The sequence below is a fragment of the Crocodylus porosus genome, unplaced genomic scaffold, assembly GCF_001723895.1.
Source record: "Crocodylus porosus isolate Cpor-Errol unplaced genomic scaffold, CroPor_comp1, whole genome shotgun sequence".
NCBI classification, from domain to species: domain Eukaryota; kingdom Metazoa; phylum Chordata; order Crocodylia; family Crocodylidae; genus Crocodylus; species Crocodylus porosus.
This window is the reverse complement of record NW_017728950.1, coordinates 61,729,847-61,756,573: the sequence shown is the minus strand read 5'-3', so window position 1 is coordinate 61,756,573 and position 26,727 is coordinate 61,729,847. Positions and strand designations below refer to the sequence as shown.

At 40.4% G+C, this 26,727-nt stretch overlaps 1 protein-coding gene across 2 annotated transcripts in view; it reads left to right on the top strand.

The window, feature by feature from the left end:
* The window catches only part of DOCK8 (dedicator of cytokinesis 8), a 137,207-nt gene that overhangs the window by 98,647 nt on the left and 11,833 nt on the right, over positions 1-26,727 (top strand). For both annotated transcript variants that reach the window (XM_019555324.1, XM_019555325.1), the window contains 12 exons: positions 1,822-1,961; positions 3,101-3,270; positions 5,610-5,752; positions 6,443-6,625; positions 7,602-7,737; positions 8,770-8,857; positions 13,904-14,000; positions 15,105-15,239; positions 16,778-16,930; positions 17,941-18,099; positions 20,382-20,482; positions 20,790-20,982. In XM_019555324.1, coding sequence (XP_019410869.1) covers positions 1,822-1,961; positions 3,101-3,270; positions 5,610-5,752; positions 6,443-6,625; positions 7,602-7,737; positions 8,770-8,857; positions 13,904-14,000; positions 15,105-15,239; positions 16,778-16,930; positions 17,941-18,099; positions 20,382-20,482; positions 20,790-20,982 — 1,698 coding nt within the window. The remainder of the gene's footprint in view (positions 1-1,821; positions 1,962-3,100; positions 3,271-5,609; positions 5,753-6,442; positions 6,626-7,601; positions 7,738-8,769; positions 8,858-13,903; positions 14,001-15,104; positions 15,240-16,777; positions 16,931-17,940; positions 18,100-20,381; positions 20,483-20,789; positions 20,983-26,727) is intronic.

Sequence of the window (26,727 nt, the reverse complement as noted above, 5' to 3'; positions counted from 1 at the left end):
CCAAAAAGCTGATGATATACAGCATCGGTAAAGGTAGCCCTTAAATCTTCCCAAACCCATATCTTAAGTATACAAATAGGTCACTATTCATAAAATTAAAAAAAAAAAAAAAGGATGCATGTTTTAGGCTCCTTTCTGCTAATTAATATAAAGCTTGAGGTTTTAAGGATCAAGATTTCTTCTTAAGGCTACCCTCTTGACACAAAAGATCTGGAAATGGGATTCTTCTTTTTTCTTTTTTTTAAAGGAAGAAAGCAAGAAAATAGCAATTGTGCACAGCTATTGAAATAGATATTTTGGGTCAAACCTGGACAGAAAACAATTAGGATCAGTCTCTTCCTCAGGAAACATCATGAACTCTCTTCTTCTTTAAGAGTAACCTACAAAATGCAGTCCATGCAAATCAATAGGGCTTTTTTTGCTGCTCTTGTATGATTTAATCTGGTAACTAGTCAGCAGTTTAGTAATTCTGCTCTGTGTACAGGAGAGCTGCCAACTAGAGTTAGATTTTTCAATAAGGTGGCCTTGGGGATAAATCTTGTGCAATTTTTGTGAACAGCCCATGTAGAAAATTCATACACCAAGGCATGGAACATCCAGTTGTTACTCCAAACAGGCAAAACTGAACTGTCTGCGTTCCAAGATGTCATGGTGCTCTCATGTCTCTGGCTCTTAATGCAGATTTTCATTGTCCTAAAGTTAGGGAGTCTTCAGCTGTGGGGTCTTGATTCAGCCCATTTTACACATAGGTGGCAGGCAGAGTGTTACAGTCTGTTTTGCAGCACTGTTCTCAGTTTATTGGAAGAAATGTTCAAGTGAATGCTAAAGAATATAAATGAAAAGCAAATTGTGAACTTTGTCAACTTTTTTTTGTACTGGAAATAGACTCTAGAAGTTATGCTTGCCTGGTCAGGGAACAAAACCCGCCAAGTGACCTACCGACCTAGAATCATGATTGCAGCTGAGGAGTTCAAAATACAAACTCAGCAGCAACTTCCCAATTCTTAGGCTGGCCGTATATCAGACCACAGCTATAAGTTACAGGAGTTTGAAGGCTGCTCTAAATTATACCAGCTGCAAACAACCCGAGCCAAAGATTGTCAAGCTTCAGGGAAACACTGTTTAAACTTCCATCCTGCTTGGCCACACTCTTACACCAGGTGTCAGGAGGAGGTGGCAAAGAAGTTCCTATGCAGTGCCTTTGCTGTTTGGAGCTTCCTCTTGCACAGATTGTGGAGTAGCTAGTAGGCTGCAATTTCACATACTAAGTTACCTGTTGGTAACTTGTTCATGTGTCTGTTCCCTTAAGCCAGTTTGTAACTACTTTAAGCTGGCAGAGTGCAATAAAAAACACCTGAACCCAGGGGAAATTCTGCCTTTGTCCCCCATCCATGCTAGCAAATATAGTTTGGACTTTGCACATCAAATACTTACAGCAAGTTGCTTGTGCACAATTAATAAAATGAGGGCTATTCTTAGAAACCACTTGCTGATATGATAATTCCTTAAAACAAATTTGAGAGTTATAAGATGGCAAATGGAAAGAGAGACTGATTTCACTGAATAAAATGTGTACTACTTACCCATACTCAGCATTCACTATGAGTAGTTTAGGCTTGCGCTAAATATTTATAGAAATGTTTTGCTTCATAGGGATTTTACTCAATTTGATTGTAAAGCTTTACATTCTTCTGACATCATTGTCCATCCTTTCAACAGAGTGACCTATTAGATGTATTTTCCATGAGCTGTCACTGTAGTTTGTTTAATGAGTTGTTTTTTCTTTGATAATCCATTAAAACACCTAATATACTTTTCCAGAATTCAAGCTCCTGCTCTAGTTTCCAGGATCAGAAAATTGCCAGTATGTTTGACCTTTCAGCAGATTATCGTCAACAGCACTTTCTGACTGGATTGCTCTTCACTGAATTGGCAGCTGCCCTGGACACAGAGACAGAGGGGTAGGTTTCTTTTTTTTAGAGGATTATCCTGATGGCCCTGTGATCGGTACAGATTGTTTATCACCTGATAGACCTGGGTTTGATTTCATGTCCAGCTTCTTGCTTTCCACATGGAAAGTGTATAGCGGTAGTGTCACAGCGTCACAAAAAAGGCCTCTACCTATATTTCCCTCTGTATTGAAGTAGAATGGATGGACTCTAGAGTTTAATGGACCTTGTCTACATTCAAGAATATTGGTGGATTATCCTTCAAGCCCACCCCTCAGCATATGGGTGACAAACCATGCATCTATTGCAGTAATGCTCCCAATAATACATGTACAATCAAACCACCATCTGCAAGAGACCTGAACTGAGCCAGGAAAACCATCAAGTTCATTGTTTAAGATGGCAACTGGAGTGAGACAAAGCCAGGGTAGGGAAGAAAGAGATAATCTATGCTAGTTGCATGGAAGGGAAATATATTCTGCTCAAAAAGATAATCTCTGGTAAAGATGAAAGATCTTTTTAACTTTTAACATAAACTTTAGTGATAGCTAGACCTAGAGCATCCTGGTATAAGCCAGGATCACATAGCTCTCAATGCTCTTGCCATAGTAAAACAGATAGAACCTTCACCAACCTGATGGGTAATTGTATATGGGTCATTTTGTAACATAACAATAATCATTTTAGGAGCAAAACATTTGCCTCAATGAATGTGTATGTCTTGTTATATGTAATAGTGCTACTTATATATGCAGGAAAATGTCATGCTTTTACATCACAGCTCACAACTTTCAACTGTTCTTGGTAAAGCAAAGGTCTTGAAAACATTGCTGTCTCTATGCTGAAGGGCTTGGGTAAATGCGTAGCTGTGGTTGTTTCCAAATGGTCTTTGTCTCTCTACGGAGTTGAATTTGCCTAGAGTGGATGAATTACTTGGAGGGCCTTTGTCAAATATTTTCTACTCATTTGCAGGTCTTCTGGGAATGCAAACTGAAATGTTACTTTGTGATTATAGCAAAACATGTTATCCTATAATTACTGAGTAGTTGATTTCTGCCTTCCTTCCCCCCACCAATCTTCTCTTATTGCTTCTGGTCTGCACAACTTGCTTGTGACAATAACAAAACTAATTCCTGTTTTTGTGCCAACAGAATTGGTAAGGTGCAGAAGAAAGCTATCAGTGCTATCCATAGCTTGCTGAGTTCCCATGATCTAGACCTGCGCTGCTCCAAAAAAGAGGTGAAGGTCAAAATTGCCGCTCTTTACCTCCCTTTGGTTGGGATCATTTTGGATGCACTCCCACAGCTCTATGACTTCACAGGTACGGCCTTCTTTTTTTTAATTTGTCCTCACTGAATAATTTAAGTGACCTGAATCTCAAAATACAAAGGAGATAGTTTTAGCTGCGTAATTATTACTATAATCCTAGGTAGCATATACACAGGGCCCCAGCCCTGAATGGCTTAAAATGTGCATTATGAAGGAGAACAAAAATAATATTGTTATGTTGTTACATCATTTTTAAAATTCCCAGCCAAATGAATTGGATGCAGTTAATTTTGGGGGTGAACATTATGTATTCATCTTTCTATTACCACTTAGTACTGTTAGCTTTGTGGTACTGTAGTTACAAGACGCATTTTGCACAAATGTAACCAACGTGTTCAAGGTTAGAGAAGATAATTTTTATCTTACTGAGTGTCACTATAAATGCTGATCAGAATCTTGTAATCCTGGAGGTATTTTGGGTGGGGTGGAAGTGGTTGTTTAGTTTTTTAGTTTTGTTTTTAAATAGTTCTCTAGCTCTTTTACTCAGTTATATATTCCTGTAGTGGATTTGTATGAATTTGCCCCAAGTAGCTGTTTTGTGTTTTTTTTCCATGACAGTAGCTGATATTCTTTTAAAACTCAGTGCTCTGCTTTGCTACGTACAAAAGTACCTGTCATTTACATGAAAAACTTGTGGTAACAGTGAAAAAAGGAAGCTTTTTTTTTGAGAACCTAAGATTTATGTCTCTAAATATGCAAGAGTCCTTGGAATAAAACAGTCACATCATCAATAAATGTTATTTCTTACCATCCAAAAATGTAAAAGTGCTTGACATAGTTAAGTGTCACTATACCCTTTTGATAGGTTTTATCTTTACGTCATATAGGAGAAAACAGGCATAGTTATGAAAGTCCTAAATGTTGCAAAGTAATGCTAATTTGGGTTGTCCTTTCCTTTTCTTTTCTTTTCTTCTTTTTTCGGTGTCTAAGATGAGATGCCATGGGGCTTGTTTTTAGAGATTTTAACAGGATGCCTGGCTTGGATGCTGCAGCCAGCTGCAGGTGGTAGAAATAAGTTTGCCTGCCTGTGTCCCTGCCTAGGAGGGATTGAGTTAACTAATGGGGATGATTGGATGGCCCAGAGGAAATTAAAACTCCTAGGGAAGGGAGCTGAGGGAGAGAGGGAAGGTGGAGGTGCTGTGCAGAGCTGGGGTTACTGTCTCAGGATCTGGGAATGGACCACAGGGTTTGGTTTAATCATTTATTGTTTATGTGCCTGCTTGTTTTATACTTTATGTTGTTTCCTGTGGTTACAAGTTTGTCCCAAGGAAAACAAAACCTATATTATGAAAGTAACAACCCACTACAGAGATATTGAGCACATCAGGTGAGGTCACTTGGCGCCTCTGAAAACCAGGCTTAAATGCCTTTAAATTGGACACTCATTCTTAGAGAATTTATTTCCTACTTGGTTTTTCTATAGGCTGGATCAGATTAGTTAAACTAAACACTTAAAAAGCTCTTCGGTCAACAGCTGCTAGATTTGTATGTATTTCTGTAATAGTCCTACACCCATGTACACAGTTTTGGTGGTGATACTTAACCAGGTAATGCCAATTAAACATGGCACAAAGTGACCTAGTCTAAGTATTGTAAAATCGTCAGGTCCCCTGATGGTTTTTCCTTTGAAACAATTTTTTTCAAAACAGCAGGAGAGGGTTTGAACAGATCTTTATATCCATATGGTTTTTTGATTAACTTGACAGTCTTTGGGCATGTCTACATGTGCATTTACGCATGCCTAAAGTTAACATGCCTTTTGTTAAGGCGCGTTAAGGTGATTTAGGCACACATCTACATGTGGACACATTAATGCACATTAAGGCCCTCACATTAGCACATGTGGAAACACGCTAATGCTTATTAATACAGTGTATATCCATTGATGCACACCACGTTAATGCACATTAGCACATCTACATGTGCGCTAGTGCAACTTGGCTATCCCACCTAAATTTGATGCTGTCTTTATGCAGGTATCAAATTTAGGCATACATAGCTTTAAATTGCCATTTTTAAGGCACATTAAGGGTGCGCAAGTGTTGACCTGTGCCCTTCATGCATCTTAAAAGTAGAGATTTTAGGCTAAGCCCACTTAAGAGGAATGTGTAGGTGCTGCCTCGGTGCACAATATCCTGGTAATCTTATTCCTCTTCTCTTCTTTTCCTCCATTACTACTTCACCTTAACAAGCCATAACTAAGAGAAATACCAGTTGGTTTGTTCCATCCAACAGGGGTGGATATGGGGACCATGCCATCACGTGATACTTAGAAAACCAAAGCTACATTTACTTGTACTATGCAGTGTCAGTGAGATGCTTCAAATCTAGTTTCAGATGCTCGTGGTGGGAAAGGTCGTTCAGGGAGTCCAGATGAAGATCAAGAATCTACAATCAATCAGTCTGTTGCCTTGGCCATTGCTGGGAATCAGTTCAGCCTCCTCAGGACTTCTGGTGTATCTGTGTCTTCACTGGTATGTGTGCAGTGCTTTGCTAGCCTACCCTCGTTCATTCCTTCCTTTCTCCTACTGTTTTTGTTCAGTATTTTCTGTCCTCCTTTCCCTGTGGTTCTGGCAATCTTCAGCTCAGCAGGGGCTTGGGTTATCAAGGGAGACACTCACTCCAGCAGGATTTGAAATCTGTATGAGCTGAATCCATGCAGCCTGCTGATTTGCCTTTGCCAAAATGAGCCAGATTCCCACAGCAATCCGGTTTTTGTACTACTTCTTCTTCAGTCACTGCCAGACACTGCACTGTCCCTACCCCTTCCTCCACAGGACCCCATCCCACCACCACCAATCACAAGCATCCCTCAGCATGCTCCATAAAGCAGCCAGGCAACGTATTTAAGTATCATTACCTACAGAATTGGGAGCACTTGGGCAGGACTCTTTTTTTTTTTTGGATGCTGACGTTAGGATTGTTGCTGGGAACATCTAGAAATATTGTGGGGAGCTACTCTTCCTCTTTTTACAACCACACCCTAGTACTAATTCCAAAACCTCAGGTGTGCCTTTTGGAAAATATAACGGGTATATCATAAATAGGGAACCTGGAATAGATGGAGCACTCATGATGCTAGACTCCACTAGTTTATTTAAATAACACGACTTTCTCCTTTTTCTCCTCTCGTCAAATATATGTTTGTTTTTATAAACTGCTAGCCTTACAAACAGTACAGCATGTTGAGTCCTGATGCCACTCGCAACCTTCTGATCTGTTTCCTCTGGATCATGAAGAATGCTGATCAGAACCTCATTCAGAAATGGATTACAGACCTTCCATCCATGCAGCTGAACAGGATTTTAGATCTCCTCTTCATTTGTGTCTCATGCTTTGAATACAAGGTAAATGGGACGTGACCCAGTTGGGTTGCTGATTTCTCCCAATATTTTCTTTGGGACTGAAGGGTGTAAAATAGTCCTCTTGCCAACTCAGTTTCATCTTGATTAGAGATGGACTAATTGATTCAAGTGAAATAACTGGTCCAAATCTACGATGAGAACTCAGTTTGTTTATGTGGTTCTACAAAACTGGTTTAAAATTTTTCTTACTTTTTTCCTTTTTATGGAGCTCTGAATATCGTATTTCAGACAGTAAGTCAAAGCTGATATGTCTTTTCTGCCAGCATTTTCCTCCTTGAGAGGTTCAGCTAAAAATTGATGAATCAGATCTCCCAAGCTGTGAAGCTTTACTCACTATTACATTTTGCACATTTCTACAATCAAATTTCTTTTCTATTTTCCTTGTATAAAGAAGTTGCCTATGCAAATAGGGGGTTAGGATGGATTCTTTTCAGCCCAGGAGCTGCACTGTTTCTTGTCAAGTCCTGGGTGGAGAGTGGTACTGCTAAAGTTTGTGCTTGAAGTCAGAACTCTCAGCTCTGCTGGTATGTACCTGTACCAGGCCAAGTAATTTCGCTCTATGCCTACATTTTTCATTGTAAAATTAGAATAATAATACCTACTGCTCAATGGGACTGTGAGGCTAAATGTAATGTTGTACCAGAATCTCTACAAGAGCAAACTATTATCATTAAGTAGTTTGAAATATGGGAGTATTTATCTCTCGAAAGTCACCTTTCTCTTTACTTCCAGATATATCTGTGTATTTGCTAACAGTACACGTACTGGCTCTTTCATGGTATGCACACTGCTTTTGTACATTGATAATGGTCTTCATTGTCCTCCGTCTGTTTTGAATTCTGCTCAAAAGGGATATCAAAAGTATCGGCAGTACACTTTGGATTAATAGTGTGTGTGTATTTTTAACATAGGTGCTCTGAAGTGAAGAAAATGACTTTGCTTTCTTACATAATTCCAGGGCAAACAAAGCTCAGATAAAGTTAGCACTCAAGTGCTCCAGAAATCAAAAGATGCAAAAGCCCGGCTAGAAGAGGCTTTACTGAGAGGAGAAGGGGCCAGAGGTGAAATGATGAAACGCTGCAGGACACCGGCTGGTACTTTTTGTTTTTTCCCCTTTGTCTTTAATCAGAAAACTTCAAATGAGCTAGCAATCCAAATCTCTTCCCCTTTCGGAGTTTAAAGGACAGCAAAAACTCTCCAAATCTTCAACTAGCAGGGATGTCAAGCTCTTCACCTCACAGGCTGGATCCACACTGCATGGCCTCTTGTGCCCTGGATCTGGATCTGGACTGCAGGGCATGTTGTAGGTCAGATTCAGACCATGGGCTTCCCATGGGCTGGACCTAGAACACAGACTTTCTAGCTACAGTTGCCAGTGCTGCTGTGGTGATGCTAGCAGTTGAGGAGTTAACTAGAGTGGTGTTAGCATGGCCACCAGCCAGGGGGTGAATGCTGCTGATTTTTAGTCACTAGTGGCAACAAAAAACTAATTTCTGCAGTGGCATTCACCCACTAGGTGCTGGTACTGGCAGCCATGGCTTTAGGGATTGAGCAACTGCAGCACTTTGGCTGCTGGCAACTGCAGCAAGAAGCCCCAAGAGCCTGATGACCCACATCTGTGGGACAGATACAGCCCATAGGCCATATCTTTGACACCAATTACTATAGTAATTGACCCTTATATCTGGGAACAGATTTACAAGGATGTTCCTTTCAGATAATCACTTTTCTGACCCTATCTTAGTTGCAAGTACAGAAGGGAAAACTGTGTGCGTTGAACATTTTCAGTGTCATGATGTGGTTTCTATGATATCCCTCATACATGGCCACAGTTTCAAAAACATTAAAAATAAAGCAAGTTGCCTCTACAGTGAAAAGTCAGTTCATTTAAAAAAAAGTGTTACAAATGTCTTGCGGAAATTTTAAATTGCAACTTAAATTTAACAGCCCCAGAGTTTCAGAAATGATTGATAGTGCCCTTGTAGCAGGATCCCCAGGGCTGAAAGCTGAGGGATTTGAGCACCAAATGACTGTTACAGAAATTTAGATCACCTTGTATGATTAGATATCACAATGCAGGTGTTCTCTTTCTGCTTTAATCTTACTGACGTATGTTGCACTCTTAGGGAATGACAGATTGGCAGGGCTAAATGAAAACCTGCGATGGAGAAAAGAGCAGACTCACTGGCGGCAGGCAAACGAAAAGCAAGATAAGTAAGTCATTTAATAAATTTATATCACTTTTACCTAAACCAGGCTGGGTTTGGTTGGGGTTTTTTTTCCCAGGATGCTTTTATTACAAAATCAGCAGTTTCATTCCAGCCTCTTTCTTCAAAGAGGAAAAGAAATAAAAAAAAATTCCTTTGGGGGTTGGCTGTTGCTGGGACATACCAGTGAGTTTCTAAAGACTTGAGGGGCTTAATCTGTGAACTATGTATCTTTTTCTTTCTGATTTAACTGTATAGGAGAGATATACATATAATATCCCAGGTACCTCAAAACAGGGCTTATTTGACTTTTACAGTGCTATAGTTGCATTGTTGAATATATGCAGCATGGCAATATGTGCTTTGTCTCACTAAGTTTGCCAGATTTAATCCATTGGTGAATTATTTACCAGAGGAGGGGGAAAAAAAGTTTCTTCTCTTATGATGTTCTTGTTACAAGTTTCAGCTTGCCATTTGTGAATACAGCAGTTTTTTACTATCCAAAGTATGAGGGTAAAAATAAAGCGGCCTAATCAACTAAATACAGTGATAAATAACTCAGTATTTTATTTAGAGACAACTAGCTTTTCATGAATGAATTGCACTGTAAAAACTAGTATTTTTCATACTCTTTGTTCCAAGTAGTCTATAAATGTAGAAATTTGGTGACTTCTTCACTAGAAGAAACACAATTTTTTCCCCCCTATACCTACTTGCATAAATGAAATCATCGTAAATAGATGCCATTTTTTTAAAAAAGGGGTAGCATCTTCTCTATATTAAAGTTGTACTGAATGTCCAGAGCCCTTTTTAATTACTTTGGCTAGGAAAAGGGGTATCGGTTTTAGTTTTTTGTCCATTGAGGTTATAAAGATTCTGCGATAAGCAGGTAAACGGTTGTTCAGCTATCTTTTTTGAGCAAAGACTTTCAGTTTTGGAATTCACTGCAGTTTAAAAGAAAGAAGAAGAAAATGCCTCTCCGCTTTGTCTGTGATGAATATGCCTATCCTTTCATCACCGAAGACATTTTGCTGCAGTATTTTTATTTATTCAAGAGTTGACTAATGTAGTCTAGGCCATTATGTGGCACAGTTGTAGCTAGGTAACAGAATGCTGAGTTAGCATGATTAACAGTGTTCTCTTTCTGAAAACAGAAGCTGAAATGTTAGGACCAAATTTTGTGGACCTTTTTGTTCTCCTTCATGTAAAATTTCCATAAAAGTCCAAATGAATTTGGTCTGTGCCAGGGAAGTATAAACTGGTCCTTAATTATCAAACTTCATGCTGAACAGGAGAAATAGGAGTAAGGCAGACAAATCAGGCACTAGGGATGTGTGAAATGGGCCCTATTTGATTTGGATTTGCCCTGAATCAAGGATAGTGATTCAATTTGTTGATCACTCTCCCTGATACAATTTGGCCAAATCTGAAGATTCAGTGCTGATTCAGAGAATCAGCAATTTGGCCATAGACACAGCATTATGTTTTTTCTACATACCTCGAGGTATGTATCATACATATCTCATGGCTTGAGAATGCTGCAATGCTGGGGTGGATGGAGCATCCCACAGGAGCACAGGGAGCCCCCTCCATGCGCGGCAGTGAACCTGGAAGTGGACCAGAAGTACTTCTGCCGTGGAGTGTACAGGGTCCCCCCCATGTTTCCCAGTTCAGTGATTGGCCACAGGGGGACCCTGGGTGCCACCCCCAGACCCAGGAGGCACCAGTCACCAAGCTGGGGTGGGGGCACAGGAGGACCCCCTGCATGCTCCCCAGTGGATCCGGAAGTGGACTGGAAGTGCTTCTGGTCCACTTCCAGGTCTGCTGCCAAGTGCGCTGGGGACCCCCCCACACTCCTGTGGGACACTCCATGCGCCCCAGCATTGCAGCATTCATAAGCCCCCTGGTAACTTGAGGTATGTAGAAAAAACATTTAAAGCTGTGTCTATGTCCAAATCACCGAATCTCTCCAAATCGATTTAGAGGGTTCCAGTTTGATTCAGAGAGATTAAAGGGTCTCCTGATTTGGATTTGGATTTGGATTTGGAGATTCAGCCCCTGAATTGGGCTGAATCTACACCAAATCAAATCAGCAACCGAAGCTTCGCACAGCCCTACTAGGTACTATTCTTGGTGTGGGCCACATTGGTGCAGTTTAATCAATTGCTTCTTTAGGTAAGAGTGCAAGTCTTCATATTGAGAGGATCCATATGTCCCTGTGCTCTCTGAATGTCTTGTCCTTTTGAGCAGATACCCTGAACCAAGGGGGAGCCAAGTCTGAGTGCATTTCCTACTGAAAAAGTTGGTGTTGGGTTTTTTTTCATTCTCCAGCACTTACTGGGGAGTCAGTTGGTAGCCCCATTTTGAGCACCTATCCTGACTCTATCTCTTTTTTCCCCATGGGTCCCATTTTGTATTCACTATGAAAAGTTATCTCTACTTCAAATCAAATGAAATATAAGGAAAGGAGTCAGTCATTTTTTAAGGTTATTGGCCATTTAAAAGGCTTGTACAAAATAACCACATTGGTTGGAGAGAGCTGGTTTTGAGCAGCTGATTGGGAGTGAAGGTTCCAAGCAGTTGTATGTTAGAGATGGCTCCCATTATGTCCCTCTCCCTCAGTGTATTTATTAATAAAGTCAATCTGTTCCTAAACGTTGACTAAAACTCTTCTACTGAGCATACAAACAAGATAAATCAAAATGGTTAACATACAGGGCCTGAATCATACTGTGGTTGCGAGAACCAGTTCAAAGGATTGTTGTTGCTTATTTAATTTGTGCCAGTCTTGCTCATATTTATGCTTTGATTATTGCAGTGGTCTCCTGGCAGGGCCTCCCTATCTTTCATTGCTCTGGGTAATTGTGATCAATCAAGTTATGCCTTCTCTTCACTACCTGGCAGTCTATAGAAGTGCTGGGCTGACTCTGTTGACCCTGCTGGTCTTTATCCATGACCTCCAGTTTCATGCAGATAAGAAATTATAGGGAAAAAAATGTGGAATATTCACAGAAAGCAAATCCTGAATTTATATGAAAAGTCTACAGTAAGAACTGTTCATCCAGCCCTGGACAGAAAATTGCCTGCGAGAACTTAGTTCAGCCAAAACAGCTCCAGTTTCACATGCTGAATACTTACAAGTGACACTTTGCACATATATAGAAACCCAGGAATTATCTGCAAATGCTTTTTTTCCTCTTTTGTAGTTGAATTTTGCATCATTAATATATTTAAGCAAATGATTCATGAGTTGTACAGAATCCGCAAATAGATGATGAATTTTTATTGAATACATTTCTTGTTACAAATCATGCATCAAGCTCAATATCATGCATCAACTCTGCTGAGAGGTGCAGAAGGCGTCTATTCCAGGCTTCTTCCTTAAGCCTGGTCTTGACACAGGTTTGGGTTTTGTCCACCATCCCCTCACTTTCTTTTAGAAAAGCCACTATTCCTTCTTGCATCAAATGGTCATTGTGTCTTGGCTGCACTGGATCCCTAGCTCTGGAATTTGCTGCCCCTTTTTCACCTATTTCAGTCTGTCCTCAAATTCTGCTTTTATGCAGTAAAAAATATTCTGGTATCAACAATGTTTTCCCCTTTCCTTATGGTTGCCTTCTCTATTCTTTTCTTACAGAGTTTTATAAGGGATTATTTGTATCATAACTCTATTCAGGGTGTATCACTGCAGTGTACATTTTCAGATATTTGTTGTACAGCTCCTTGAGCAGCTTTGTCACACTGAGTCATGGGCATCCCAGTCTGGAGCCACTTGAGGATCTAGATGCCAACCTGGGTTGGGAGGAACAAGCAGATTACAGGGGCAAGCCAAGTCAGGAAGCCAGGAGATCAATCTGAGAATAGGGTCTAGGAAGAGGCTGAGTCAAAAAGCTGGGGGATCAGGAAGAGAATGGAGTCAGAGAGCAAAGCAGGTCAAAAGACAAAATCAGGCCAAGAGTGGAGTCAGAATGCAAGCCTGAGGGAACAGCGAGGCAGTCTGGGATCAGATTAAGCCCTGTTACCTGGACAGATTGTATTCTGGGTCAAACATTTATATGAGGGAAGTGGAGGTTCAGCTGACCCTGGCCAGCCACTCCAGTGCCAGTGAGTGGGTGGAGGGCTAGACCCTCCTCGAGGCTTCAGGACAGCCTCGACTGACATGGGTGGTTAGCTGTTAGGGAGCAGGCCAGGATGAGAGGCTGCGCTAGTCGGGCCAAGGCCCCAGGTTTGCAGCTGTGGCATGTCACTTTGTGGGCATAATGAGGCATAGGTGTCACTTTATAAATATTGTTCATTATTATTATGCCAATGGTAACTGCAGTCAGCTATTAACAATACGTAGAAGCCCACCTGTAGCACATTTCCTGAGGATTAAGATCTAGTGCAGGGCTGCTCAACTGCTAGCCCATGGAGCCAGGACATGCAACCCACAGGTCTCCCCGTGGGTTGGAAAATTTAGAAGTGGGGAAGCAGTGGCAGTTAATACTGCCATCTCTCCCCATGGCCAAATTCCCAAGTCATGCAGAGCTAGATGCTTGCTGGAGCATGCCCCCTTCCCTCTGCATGGCCGGTTTGGGACCCTGTGGGACCAGGCCATGCTACCTCTACCCCATGCGGCTGCACTGGGGCCAGACCAAGCCAGGCCTCCTTCCCTCTGTATAGCTTGCATTGGTGCTGGGCTATGCCCCGTTGCTCTGCGAAACTGGGCCATGACGCTTCCCCCCACTACAGGGCTGGATAAGAGCTGGATCAAGCCCCCTTCCTCCCATGGGGCTGGGCCTCCCTGGGTGCTGGATCAGGACCACCACCTGGTTCCATCCCACAGGTGTACTGAGCACAGCCCATCCAGCCTGCCCAGCAAAACAGTTGGGCACCACTCATCTAGTATATCAGCTCCTCCCAGTAAACCTAGTGGTCCTTGGGAAATGCCCTTTGAATGAGGTTGCTGTTACCCATCTCTGTGGGAACATTCAGGATTCAGTCATTTTTAACTCGGCCTTTAGTTGATACAGCTGGTTGTCATCCAAATAATGAGGAGTGCTCCTTTTCACAGAACGAAAGCTGAGCTTGATCAAGAAGCTCTGATCAGTGGAAATCTGGCTACAGAAGCTAATTTGATCATCTTAGATATGCAAGAGAACATCATCCAGGTGAGAACTTCACTGCTGGCTCTGCATCAACCTCTCTAAAAGGGAAAAAGATGTATTCTTCTACTCCTTAAGCAGTACATATTTTAACTACAAAAAAAGGAATCTTAACATTCACAATCAATAAAAAGGATCCTTAATGATCTCTGTCTTTAAAAAGAGAAAAGGATAAATATGCCATCTTATTATACTGTTGCTGTAAGCCCCTTTCACTCATTGAGCTTTCACCAGTGTAACAGAGAAGAGAATTTCACCCCATTTCTACACAACTGTACTTGAAATCCAATCTCAGTTAACTTCTCAGGATACAGGGGCTTGTCAGTCCTGTTTTGAGGCTGGAAGGGGAAAGGACAGTATTGGTTTGTATTGGGTAACAAAATGGGGCTGGCCTGCTGCTCTTGTGGAAATGTTCTGCATTGTCATGTAAGACATCTGAATTTAGAGTTTAACCCTACACACCACTCTGGTCCGTGGTATCCTCTACCTGCATGGAGGCATATTGGCAAAAATACCCGTTTGCAGGGAAAAACTTGCAGAACCTGTTTTACCTCCCAGGGTCAAGTCAAAGGTCAGTCAAAGTTAGTGGAGCTGTGACAGTTGATATCAGTTGAGGATCAGCCCCCTGGGTCTGAGGTTTTTATTTATGTGATAGGCTATGACCTCACTGCTGACACAGAGAGAAACTTATACTGCTCTTTAACCCTTGTCAATAGAAAAGTGATGTACTAAAGGCTCCTGTGTAGACTCTTAAAGAAGCATAAAGACCCAAACAGAAGGAAGATTTAAAAAATATGGTCCTTTGAGGATAGGTACAAGAATAAACTGCATTAAAAATAAATTGCAGGGATTCAAGGCACATGAAGGGTTTCTTCTTTTCTGCTGAGCCACTAACCCATAAGAAGTGACTCCAATAGAAATCTTTCCAATGTTGTGGTAACATGAGAGTAAGCACATGCTCAAGAACGAGGAAAAACCCTGAGATTTAGAATGTCACTTTGTTTGCAGCGTAGAAGGGTCTTCTTGATGAAAGGAGTAAAATCTCCATGCTTATGTGCAAGTTTATTATGGGATTCCTCTGTTAAATTGATTACTCTTCTCTGTACGTAGGCGAGTTCTGCTGTGGACTGTAGAGAGAACCTTTTGGGAGGAGTGCTGAAGGTCCTGGTAAACTCTCTTGGCTGCGATCAGAGCACCACTTACCTAACACATTGCTTCGCTACGCTCAGAGCACTCATTGCCAAGGTAAACTCTTGACAGACTTACATTTTCCTATTTCTAGTTAAGACATTAGGTGATTTTTTTTTTTTAAAGCAGATCTGTAAGTGCAATAAATATTTACATTTGCATCCATCAAAACAGGTTTCATGCACAGACATACCGGTACATGTATATTAGTTCATTACTGTGTGAAAACCACTTCATCCACTCTTTGAAAATATCAACTCCTTTTAAGACATTGGGATTCTTCTGGATTTAAACAGTTATACTGTAAATGAGATATGAGGTTAGTCTCTTAATGTGAGAGGCAAGGATTTCTTAGGATGATATCTTTTATTGGATGAACTATATAGTTGGGATAGACTTAGACAAGTTTTTGAATGCAAGACATTCTTCAGACCATGGAGGGTTTCTATTAATTAAATTTATATTAGTACTTTCATTCTTTCTAAATGCTAGGCCAAATTATCCATTTGTTTTTCACCAGTGTACTTCCGTTGACACTGATAGATTTCCAGGCAGCATTTAGCCAATATCTTAATAATATAAGTCAGAACAGATGTGTTTTCAACTTTTAATATAGGGGTTTGGGGGATAGGCCTCATTAGGAGATTGTTTAACATTTCATAGTATACGGATCTTTATTTGAAGGAGTGTTTCCACTCCAAATGCAGAAATGAAAAATCCTTGAAAATATCCTAAAATGCACACAAAAAGGACAGGAGTATCCTGTTCATTATGTCCATTTCCCATTAAGTATAGATTACCTGACAAACTAAATTATCAGGTTGTTCTCCAAATAGTTACAAAGTTCATAACTAAAGTCTCATTGTACATTATTTTTTTTAAAGCTAACTTCCAATCAAAATAATTTATAATGATGAATGCTTTGTAAAATCATTTGAATCTGTCTTCCAAGTAAAGTGAGTTGGTATTATATTTTTATGAAACAACTGTTCAAATAATTTATATTGTACTGCAGGGAGATGTATGCTGTTCTATAAATGAGTAAAAATGGTGGGACTTTGTCAACTAGTGTGCAGTGTAAACAGCAAGATGACACTGAAGAAAGGGCTGAGGTTGAGAACTGGGTAAACAAGGTTTTACAATAAGAGATAATGGCATGTGTTTGTTGCATGTCCATCTTGGTTTTTATCTATGCACGTACAATATATGTGACTCCATCTGCATTCTGTTTAAAATAAAAGTTCCTTGGAACATAGGTGCTGTTAGGCTTGGACTGAAGCCATAATAACTTGTATCTCTAAAATTAAAACGTTCATAAAACTAAAATTTGGAATAGGATCAGGAATGAAAGCTGGGTGGGAGGTCCACAGTGGAAGTGTTTTAGGACAATTAAATATTGTGCCTCATTGTGGTAGAAAGAATATTTCCAGGGGACAGGAGTTGAATCTTGAAAATGTGAACCATGAAGGTTTAGAAAGTAGAACTCTTATCAAAAGAGCCAAAAATGTCTTATCATTTTTAATCTACTCTCACAATTACAATGCCTGAATGCTTGGGATTGGTAATAATACTAGTGTCTTCTCTGCCTCCCTTAGTTTGGAGATTTCCTGTTTGAAGAGGAAGTGGAACAATGTGCCGACCTGTGCCAACGACTTCTACATCACTGCAGCAGCAGCATAGAGGTCACTCGTACTCAAGCCTGTGCAACACTTTACCTCCTGATGAGATACAGTTTCAGCTCTGCTAACGTAAGATTTTAGTTAGAACAAAGGTGCCTGTAGATATGTGGGGTGTCTGCTCTGACACACAGCAGAGCAGACCCACTTTATAGTTTCCATATTTTCATTTAAAATCAGTATGGAAACTGACAATGAATTGAAAACATGCATATCTCAACAGCCAAGTGTTGTGGTGTTATATGAATTTTTAACTAGGGAAGGAAAGTTGCAGGGGGAAAGGAGGTTGTGGCAAGGAGTTTGAAGTAGTTGTTTACTCCTGTTTCATTGGAGAAAATACTACAAGTCAGTAATGAACTGGATTAAATAGAAGATGCCTACATTTTAGAAGATCTCGTTGTACAAATGAACCAAAAAAACCCACATAAGCAACATTGTTACTTCACTATCTTTTCTTAAGTGCTCTTAACCCAGCGTAAGAATTATTGCAGCTTCTACACAGACTAGGCCCCCACTTCTCCTCTCAGTCTCACTGATGTAAATATGGAATAATGTCCTGGGCTTGAATGAAAATCATGCAGATTGGTATTGGTATGACAGTACAGTTTGGCCCTTGGCCCCATAAAATGTCAATACACAGTATAAAATTAGATGTTTATGTGGTCAGCACTTATGAATAAGCATACCATATGTGAGAGGCAGGTATTTTCTGGGATCTCTTTACTGGACCAACTGTATAGTTGGGAGAACTGTTTAAGCTTCTGAGTATCAAGTGCTGTTCCTCAGGCCAGTACTTCCTTTTGGATCCCCTTATATCCTGCAGGGATTTAAAATCCAAGATGCAGCCTTCCCTAAGCCATTCATTTACAGATGAATTACTGGGCCACACTGACACCTGGCGTAAACAGGTACAACTGTGTTGACTTTTGAGCGATGGCCACTGGTCCCTGGGGTGACTTTGTTTAGGCAAAGAGGAAAAAAGTTGATTTACATCCTGCAAGCACCCAAGTAAACAGAAACATATGGAAAACAAATATGTTTGAATCAAACTCTTCTTCTTTGGTGTTTTTCCTTTTATAAAGAACTTTGCAAGAGTAAAGATGCAAGTGACCATGTCTCTGGCTTCTCTCGTTGGTAAGTCATCTGACTTCAATGAGGAATACCTCAGGAGATCCTTACGAACCATCCTGGCATATGCAGAGGAAGATGCAGACATGCAGTCAACTCTATTTCCAGCCCAGGTTAGTACTTTTGTGATTTCTGATGTTAGCTTCAGGACCTTTCACACAGGAGTGGGGACAAGCCAGATTGTAGAGCTGAGCATCCCTAAGTGTTGAAAATAAGGAGATGAATACTTGGGCTTACTTCTATTTTAATACAAAGCTATGCATATGAAATTCTTGTAATATCTAGGAGGTCTGTATCATGGTCCACCAGGACTTACAGCCTAGTGGGTACAGAATTGCAGGGGTAGCAGTCCAAAGCTGAGAGCCAGGAACCAAATGCCAAGCCAGGGTCAGGATCTGAGAATCAGAGGCCTAGTTACCAGATCTGAGGGACAATCCACAGGGCGAGGTCCAAGAACAGAGTGAAATCCAGGTCAAGAAGCAGATCTTCATGGAAATCCATGGCTGAAATCCAGGAGCAAGCCAAATGCAGGGTCAAGATCCAAGAAAGCTAGAGAAGTTGCCAGGGCAGGAACTAGTCAGAGATGGGAGACCACGAAGTTGTGCAGTAAGGCTCAGGTACTGGAAGGTTCTTTAAAAGCATCCCCAGAATCAATTGGAGGGAAAGGGCTCAGGTCAGCTGGCTTTCGTTAGTTTATAAGTGAGGCTTACACACCTACAAGGGAAGCTGAGCCTTACACAGCTGACCTTGTTACCCAGGCTGCAAGGCAGGAGCCTTACAATCTGGGGCTGAAGCTGAGCACATATGCCTACAGAATAAGCATTATGAGCACCTGTGTCTAGGTATTCCATATGTCTGGGGGAAAACAAAATGGCGTAGGATAATTTTCTTCTCTTAACCATGTGCAAATAATTTCACTTGAATCTACTATGAGCTGCATGTTTGGGTAATATGTAGAGCTAGCATTTGGCTCATGATGTTTTCAAGTCAGCAGTATGATGATAACATAACCCCATTCTTCCCCTCCTCCCTGTACTCCAAAAACAAAGCAGATAAAGTTTCACATGCCTGCACGTGCACAGTATACCCAACACACACACACACACACACACACACACACACACACACACATGCATACCTTGTTTTTAAAAGCAATGCCGTAAGAAGTATGTGGTAAGGTAGTTACATTTTGTGCAGCCATGAGTCACAGACAATGCTTGCCACTGCCCCAAAAAATCTTATTAAAAATATCAAAGTCCTTTTATATAGAAAGTAAAGGTGGTATTTCTCACTGTTTCTGGTCACTTGGGCTGGCAAATATACCCTCACAGTCTGGCATGTTTAGGGTGTATTTACACATGCTCTTGAGATAGGCAGGTGCTTTAATTAGAACAGCTCTTGGGAACCACTGTAATTAAAGCGCCCAGAGTGTCTCATGTATTCAACATGCTGCACTTCAGAATTGTGGTGGGGGGGCTTTAACTAAAGCTCATTTGATTAACTTTAGTTAAAGTATCCCCGCCACCATTTTGAAGCGTGCTGAATCCATGAGACACCAAGGCTGCTGGAACATGCTAATTAGCGCACTCCAGCAAACTCAATTAAATGAGTCTGCTCTGATGTGCTGTAACTAAAATGTGTCAGAGCAGGCACCCCACATATCTACAGGCACCTTTGTTGGTTAATTTAATTCATTTTGTCATTTCATCTTATAAAACAAGATGATTTCCTGAGCATCATGAGAAACTGGTACCTTGTCACGTTCTGTGTTATCAAAACAAGATTTTAAAATGCTTCCCCTCCCACTATTCCTTTTCATTTCATTAAGAGACAGCATCCATGACACCAAAGCCATGTTTGACAGTGAAGGATTTAGGTGGGTTACCCACTGGGCAATATCTGGTACTGAAGAATCGCAGGCACATCTGCTTAACAGGTTTTTCTGAACCAGAAGTTGAACTCCAATGTGAATCTAAATATTTTTAAATCAATGAACAAAAAAACCTGGGTTTCTCTTAGTTCATCAGTCTTGTTTTGTGACTGGTCACTTTTTATCAATTGCTTGAATATGATTTAAAATCACAGCAAATATTGATGGAAAGGGCTTCATGAAGTCACTTAGTCCAACCCCTCCCCTGCTCAAGTGTGGACCCTCTGCCTTAACCTGCTCTTAAAAGTTTCCAAGGATGGAGATTCCACAACCCCTCTAAGTTAGCGTGGAAGCATGTGCATTGTGATAATTATGATTCTTCCATATTGTAAACAAATGCTACAGCAAGTAATGGGTCTGTCAGTCTTGTAAATCTTGTGCTGACATTTTTTAATGGAAGTAAAAAAATCAAACAAAAAAAACTCAAGACCTGAAAAATGAGTGTCACCATTTATTTTTATTCAGGTAGAGGAGCTGCTATGTAATTTGAACAGCATCTTATCAGATACAGTAAAAATGAGGGAGTTCCAGGAAGACCCAGAAATGCTCATGGATCTCATGTACAGGTGAAACCTCTTAATACTGTTGCTGAACCATTTCAAAAGGAAGCAAACATAAAGGCCGTTGAGGCTGTTACCCCCAAACACGTCTTTACTGAGAAGCTCTCCAGGTGCCCAGTACAATACCTATTTATGATCTAACATACAAATTGCAGGAGTCATTTGGGTATGATTTTTATAAACAAGGGTTTTAATTTCACTGTTTATGCATAAGGCAATTTGTAAGCAATTATGGAGGATGTTATGTTTGGGGTAGGGGGGCTCTCCCCTTTCAAATGTCTCCTCAAATCTATTCTAAACCTGTTTTTGTTAGAATTGCTAAAGGGTATCAGACTTCTCCTGATTTGAGATTGACTTGGCTACAGAACATGGCAGAAAAACACACCAAGAAGAAGTGCTACACGGAGGCTGCTATGTGCCTGGTCCATGCTGCAGCTCTGGTTGCTGAATACCTGAGCATGCTGGAGGATCGCAAATACCTGCCAGTGGGTAGTGTCAGCTTTCAGGTAGGAATATAATTCATAGCTGTGCAGACTTATTTTATGTTTTCCTCCAAGTGATTGGTTACTGTGTGTTATATAGCACAAGGTCAACGCCCTGTGGGCCTCCAAGATATACATCTGTTTGATGAAGATTCCTTAGTTTATAATTTTTATTCTAAGGCCTGTAAGTTGGTGTTTAATCAATTTAGTATGTGCTATATTAGCTTTATATAATTTTAGTTCATTGTTATAAATAGTATTGCAATATTGAGTCAAATACCTCACAGAAACCTAATTATATTGCATGATATTATTGTGTGTGTATTTATTTATTTATATCAATCAAATTTGAAATATTCTAACACATGATTTTATATTCTAAAAATAACTTAATGGGACCATTTTTCCATACACCTGAATCTATCAAAATGAATTATATTATCTTTCTTTAATTGAAGTCTTATATCATCTGTTCCATTTTTTTTTGTCTGGAATTATAACTGATAGCTGACAAACATAGTATGCAAGGTCATTTTGTTCACCTTTTTTAAAGATATTGCCACTATAGTATACTTTTTTCAAGTCCTCTGAAAAGCAGCATTAACTGCAGTTGTCTCCTTGATCAGCTCTTTTGAAACTTGTGATGCAAATTATCTCAATCGGCCGATTTTAAAAATGTCTAACTTCAGTATCTTCTATTTCACATTCTCTTTAAATATTGGTAAATGAATAGTTTCATTGGCCTTGTGTATAAATACATCATCCATTTCCCCCCCCCCCTTCCCCCATATCCAAAACAGAAATGTTTATTTAATGCTTTTGCCTTTCTGCATTTTTAAGAATTCTGCATGGTCCATCTGGTACTGTATCAATCATAATCAGCAGTCACTCAATATTAAGATAACAGTACTGTATCAATGGCACTACTAGAACTCAATTTTTTCCTATTCTACGTAAACACCTCTTTCGCTGTCTTTTTATTAGCTCCTTCTGAACTTCTGATTCCCTTATTTCTAACTTATATTAATTGCCTTCAATTTCTCCTGTTTTTCCATTTTGTATGTTAGCTTTAATAGTGTTGTCACAGTTTTTTAAACCATGCTGTTTGGGTTAGCCTAGATGCTCACAATTTGGCACATTCCATAGCTAATCAAATTTCTCCTATTAATTCATTTTCTCTCATACCATTCCCAATTCCTAGAGTCATCTCTATATCCAGGTGTACTCTTTCTGGACTGTCGGAAGGCCTTTGACACTGTCTCTCACCTCATTCTCATTAAAAAATTAGGCAACTGTGGCGTCAATACCTACACAGTCAAATGGGTGGCAAATTGGCTTAAGGGCCGCACCCAGAGAGCGGTGGTGGATGGGTCATTTTTGACCTGCAGGGACGTGGACAGTGGGGTCCCCCAGGGCTCAGTCCTTGGGCTGGCACTGTTCAACATCTTCATCAGCGACTTGGATGAGGGGGTGAAAAGCACCCTGTTCAAATTCTCAGATGACACTAAGATGTGGGGAGAGGTGGGCACGCTAGAAGGGAGAGACAGGCTACAACTAGATCTGGACAGGTTAAAAAGTTGGGTGGATAAGAATAGGATGGGATTCATTACTGACAAGTATTGTACCTAAGCAGGAAAAACCAGCAGCATACCTACAGGCTGGGGAACTCCCTTCTTGTCAGCACAGAAGCAGAAAAGGATCTTGGAGTCATTATCGATTCTAAAATAAACATGGGCCACCAATGTGAGGACGCGGTCAGTAAAGCTAACCACATCTTGTCATGCATCCACCGATGCATCACGAGCAGGTCCAAGGAGGTAATCCTCCCCTTCTGTGCGACATTGGTCAGACCGCAGTTGGAGAACTGTGTCCAGTTCTAGGCGCCGCACTTCAGGAGGGAGGTGGACAGCATTGAGAGGGTCCAAAGGAGGGCCACTTGCATGATCAGGGGGCAGCAGGGCAAGCTACAGGACCTGAACCTGTTCATCCTCCACAAGAGAAAGCTGAGAGGGTCTAGTGGCTGTCTATAAACTTACCATGGAGGGATGTGTGGGAAACGGGACAGTTCCTGTTCCCCCAAGCACTACTAGGAGTAACTAGGAATAACAGCCACAAGCTGACTGAGAGTAGGTTCATACTAGATATCAGGAGGCACTACTACACAGTCAGGGTGGGTAGGATCTGAACCAACTTCCAAGGGAAGTGGTGCTCGCTTCTACCCTGGGGGTCTTCAAAAGGAGACTGGACAGTCACACAGCCGGGGTTGTTTTGACCCCAGTACTCTTTCCTGCCGATGGCAGGGGGTGGGACTTGATGATCTGCTCAGGTCCCTTCCAACCCTGTCAACTATGAAATGATTAATGTTTTATGTAGTTCTTATGTATAGGTATTATTCTAGATACTTTGGGCAACTGAAGGTTCAGCTACATGGCACTAGTCCAAACCAATTAACCTAGATTATTCGGAGGTAATGATTTAGGCCATGTAGCTTCACTTCCTGCACTGCTTGCTGTAGTTTGTGGGCACATCTATACACATGCAGCTAATGTAACTGAATATACTCCAGCTCAGTTTGAGCCAGAGTAAACTAATCCTGACATCTCCATCTACCTGTGCATTTTTAAGTGCAGTAATTTCCTGCATTGCCGGATACCACTTGTATTTGGTGAGACTATCCAGTAGCACAGTAAATTAGTCTACTGCACCCTAATTGTGTGCATGTGTAAATGATGATGCTTTTCTGTGCAGCCAATTAGTCTGCTACACCATAAAGTGTCTCATGTAGACACACCCAGTTAGCAACTAAATGCTGTGTTCTATGCTAGAAGGAAGTATATTTACCTCCAATATAGATCTAATTTTTAAATTAAATTTGGGATGCTTCAGAATAAAAGTTAATAATATTGCTGAATGAATAGTTCTAATCTGAGATATATTATCTCTCTTAGATATAAACCTTTTAGCTGAATGATTATAGCAGCAACAAAACATGGCAAGCAAATCACCTTGCCCATTTGCAGCTCATGTTTATGAATTGACTGAAGCATAAAGAAAATAATCCAAATGTAACAAACTCTTCTCTTATTGATGTTTGCTCTCCCTAACATATAACTCGATTTCATTTTTTGAATGTTCCTGTGTGCTAAAAGAAGACAGTGCAGTCTAGGATTTCTACCATTGTCTGGGAAAATTGATCCCTTATCTTGGTATGGATGCCTGTGTGGGTGCAGTCATTTGGTATGAAATCTTGTCTCATTTATTGGGGTAGAATTAATTAGGCTTAGCAAATCTAAATAATGTCTACAAGCATCCCAATTGAATCTGCCTGTCTTGTCAAAAGATTTGCATGTATACACGTTGCTCTGCAGAAAAAAGATTATGACAAACTTTAGCTTCTTTCTCTTCTCCATCCTCATAAAAAAACCCTTTCTATTACATAGCCTCTCTATTACATTTACTTCAGAATGTAACTAGGACTTCAGTTTGTTCAGTAATAATAATTAACTACAGTAATACTTTGTGCTTTTACAAAACCTTTCATACAAGGCTCTCTCAAGTGTTTTACAAATGTTACTCAAGATTTGCAACACCACTGATGTAAGGTTAAGATAATCTTGTGAGTAAGAAACTAAACTGGTCTGACTGTCTGGGTTTTGTGTGACCCTGAGCAAGTCAGTCCCTGAACTTCTCGGAGGACATCTCCTTTTCTGTAAAATTGATCAGATAATACTTCTCTGATCCAGGGCTTTATTTAATGAATGTTTATTTACGCTTTGAACTGTTGGATGGAAGGGTCCATAAAGAGAAATATTTATGTAGGAAAGTGATTCCATTATCCTAATTTTAAAGATGGGAGATTATGCTAATGAGAGGTTATATGATTTAACTCAGATCCTCTACAAAATTACCAGTTTTATTCTCAGCCTAAATAATTATTAGGGTCCTGTGATCTCAGGAAGTCTGGGATTCTGTAGTTTATATTCCAACTATGGAACTGGATACAGTTACCCAAACTTCTGCCTCCCTGCTAACATATTTGGAAAAATCTGAAATTCCTAGATACAGCAGGTGGGGAAGATGCACAAAATTCTTTTAGACCAAAGCAAAAGCTATAGACCTAGGTAAACGGGATGTGTCATACAGGGATTTAGTAACACAAACCCGAGAAATATATAGTAAAGCTAGGACTCAGATGCTACAGTTCTTAGACAGTTAAAACCAGGAAGTGGGATTTTTTTTTTTCCTTTCTGGAAAGTTACTGAAAATTTAGAGCCAAAGAACAGATAAATTGGTGGCTGCAAGTTCCTTGGCTTCCTCTTCCAGATAAATCACTGCTCAGAATTCTCTTACCCTTGTCACAAAAAGAGCTCATAAAAGGCAGCAAAACTCCCAGTTCTAACCATCCTGTGGAAAGGTTTAGGTTCCTGAGATGAAAACCACAGTGCAATTGTTAGCTAAATTGTAACCTCTTTGGAGCAAAGATTATCTTTCTGCTGTTCTCTGAGGCTGTGAACCCTGGTTATAGCTTCTAAAAGCTCCAATATTTCAAATAAACAAATGTGAAGTACAGAATGGAATTCAGCGCCGTCTATGTACGTCTGCCATGAATACAGATGTGGAGGCTAGACCACACTGACGTCTATCTCTTCTCTGATATTGGTACCCAACTAGCTAAATAGCTAGCTAGCAAGGATATGTCTATGTACAGCAGTTACGCAGACTGTACTGTGGACATAATCCCAAATCCCAAAATGAAGCTATTCTGTTCCTTCCTTTTGACTTTTAGGTGAAGCTGAAGTGATAACTAGGCCTAGTCCTGGAATGTAACACTGAATGAATTTAACCCACTAAGTGATAAAATTGCCTCCAGAAAGCTGCAGAATGTAAAATGTATCCCAGAATATAGAAATTCCGCACAGCTTCTGATGTGAGATGATGGCTCTTTTTTTCAAAGTCAGTAGTGGTACTCAATGTATCTGCCATTTTAGAAATACGTCTTTCAGAAATCAAATTGTCAGCCTGCTGGCACTTATCTGCAGCTGAGATGGATTTTAATTGCTACTTTATGGTAACAATAAGACCCCAAGTTAGGTAATTTTTATTAAAGACAGATTTTAAAACTTGCTATTGAAAATTACTGGAGTGTCTTCAAATGCATTTTGCGTGGGCATTTACATATAGGTTGCTGACAGACATGGGGGGGAGAAAAAGCACACACTTTACCAGAAGAAGCAGCACATTAGTTTGACCTGGCTCTGAGTGTCTAGATAGATTGGGTGCTTCAGCAGGGCTTTTTGGTGCTTTTACCTAATAGCTGATTCACTCAGTTATTGGATAAAAGCCCCATTAAAGTACCCATGCTATACAGATGTTCGGCGAGCTGGGCTTGGCATGGGGCTGAACAGAGCTTAAAGTAAAGTGCCATTTTTTGTTTTTTTTGCGGGGGGGGGGAAGGGAGGTTGTTATGTCTGTAAGCAACCATATTTGTGTACATGTATTGTAAATGCTAACGTGACTGAATCTATATCTATGTAGTGCTTTTCTTCCAAATGGGTCTAAAGAACATTTTACTCAGTGGCCCAACAGATCCAAATAACTGATTCTGTAGATATCCCACAGGAGAAACCTATTTAATGGGAAACATTTCTGAGTCAATACTTCTGTATTAGGAGGTAATATATTAAATACAATAAAACAATTGTAAAGAATACTGAGACTGAGAAATACATTGACAAATTCAGATAACATGGAGTCTCCATTGCATTTTTT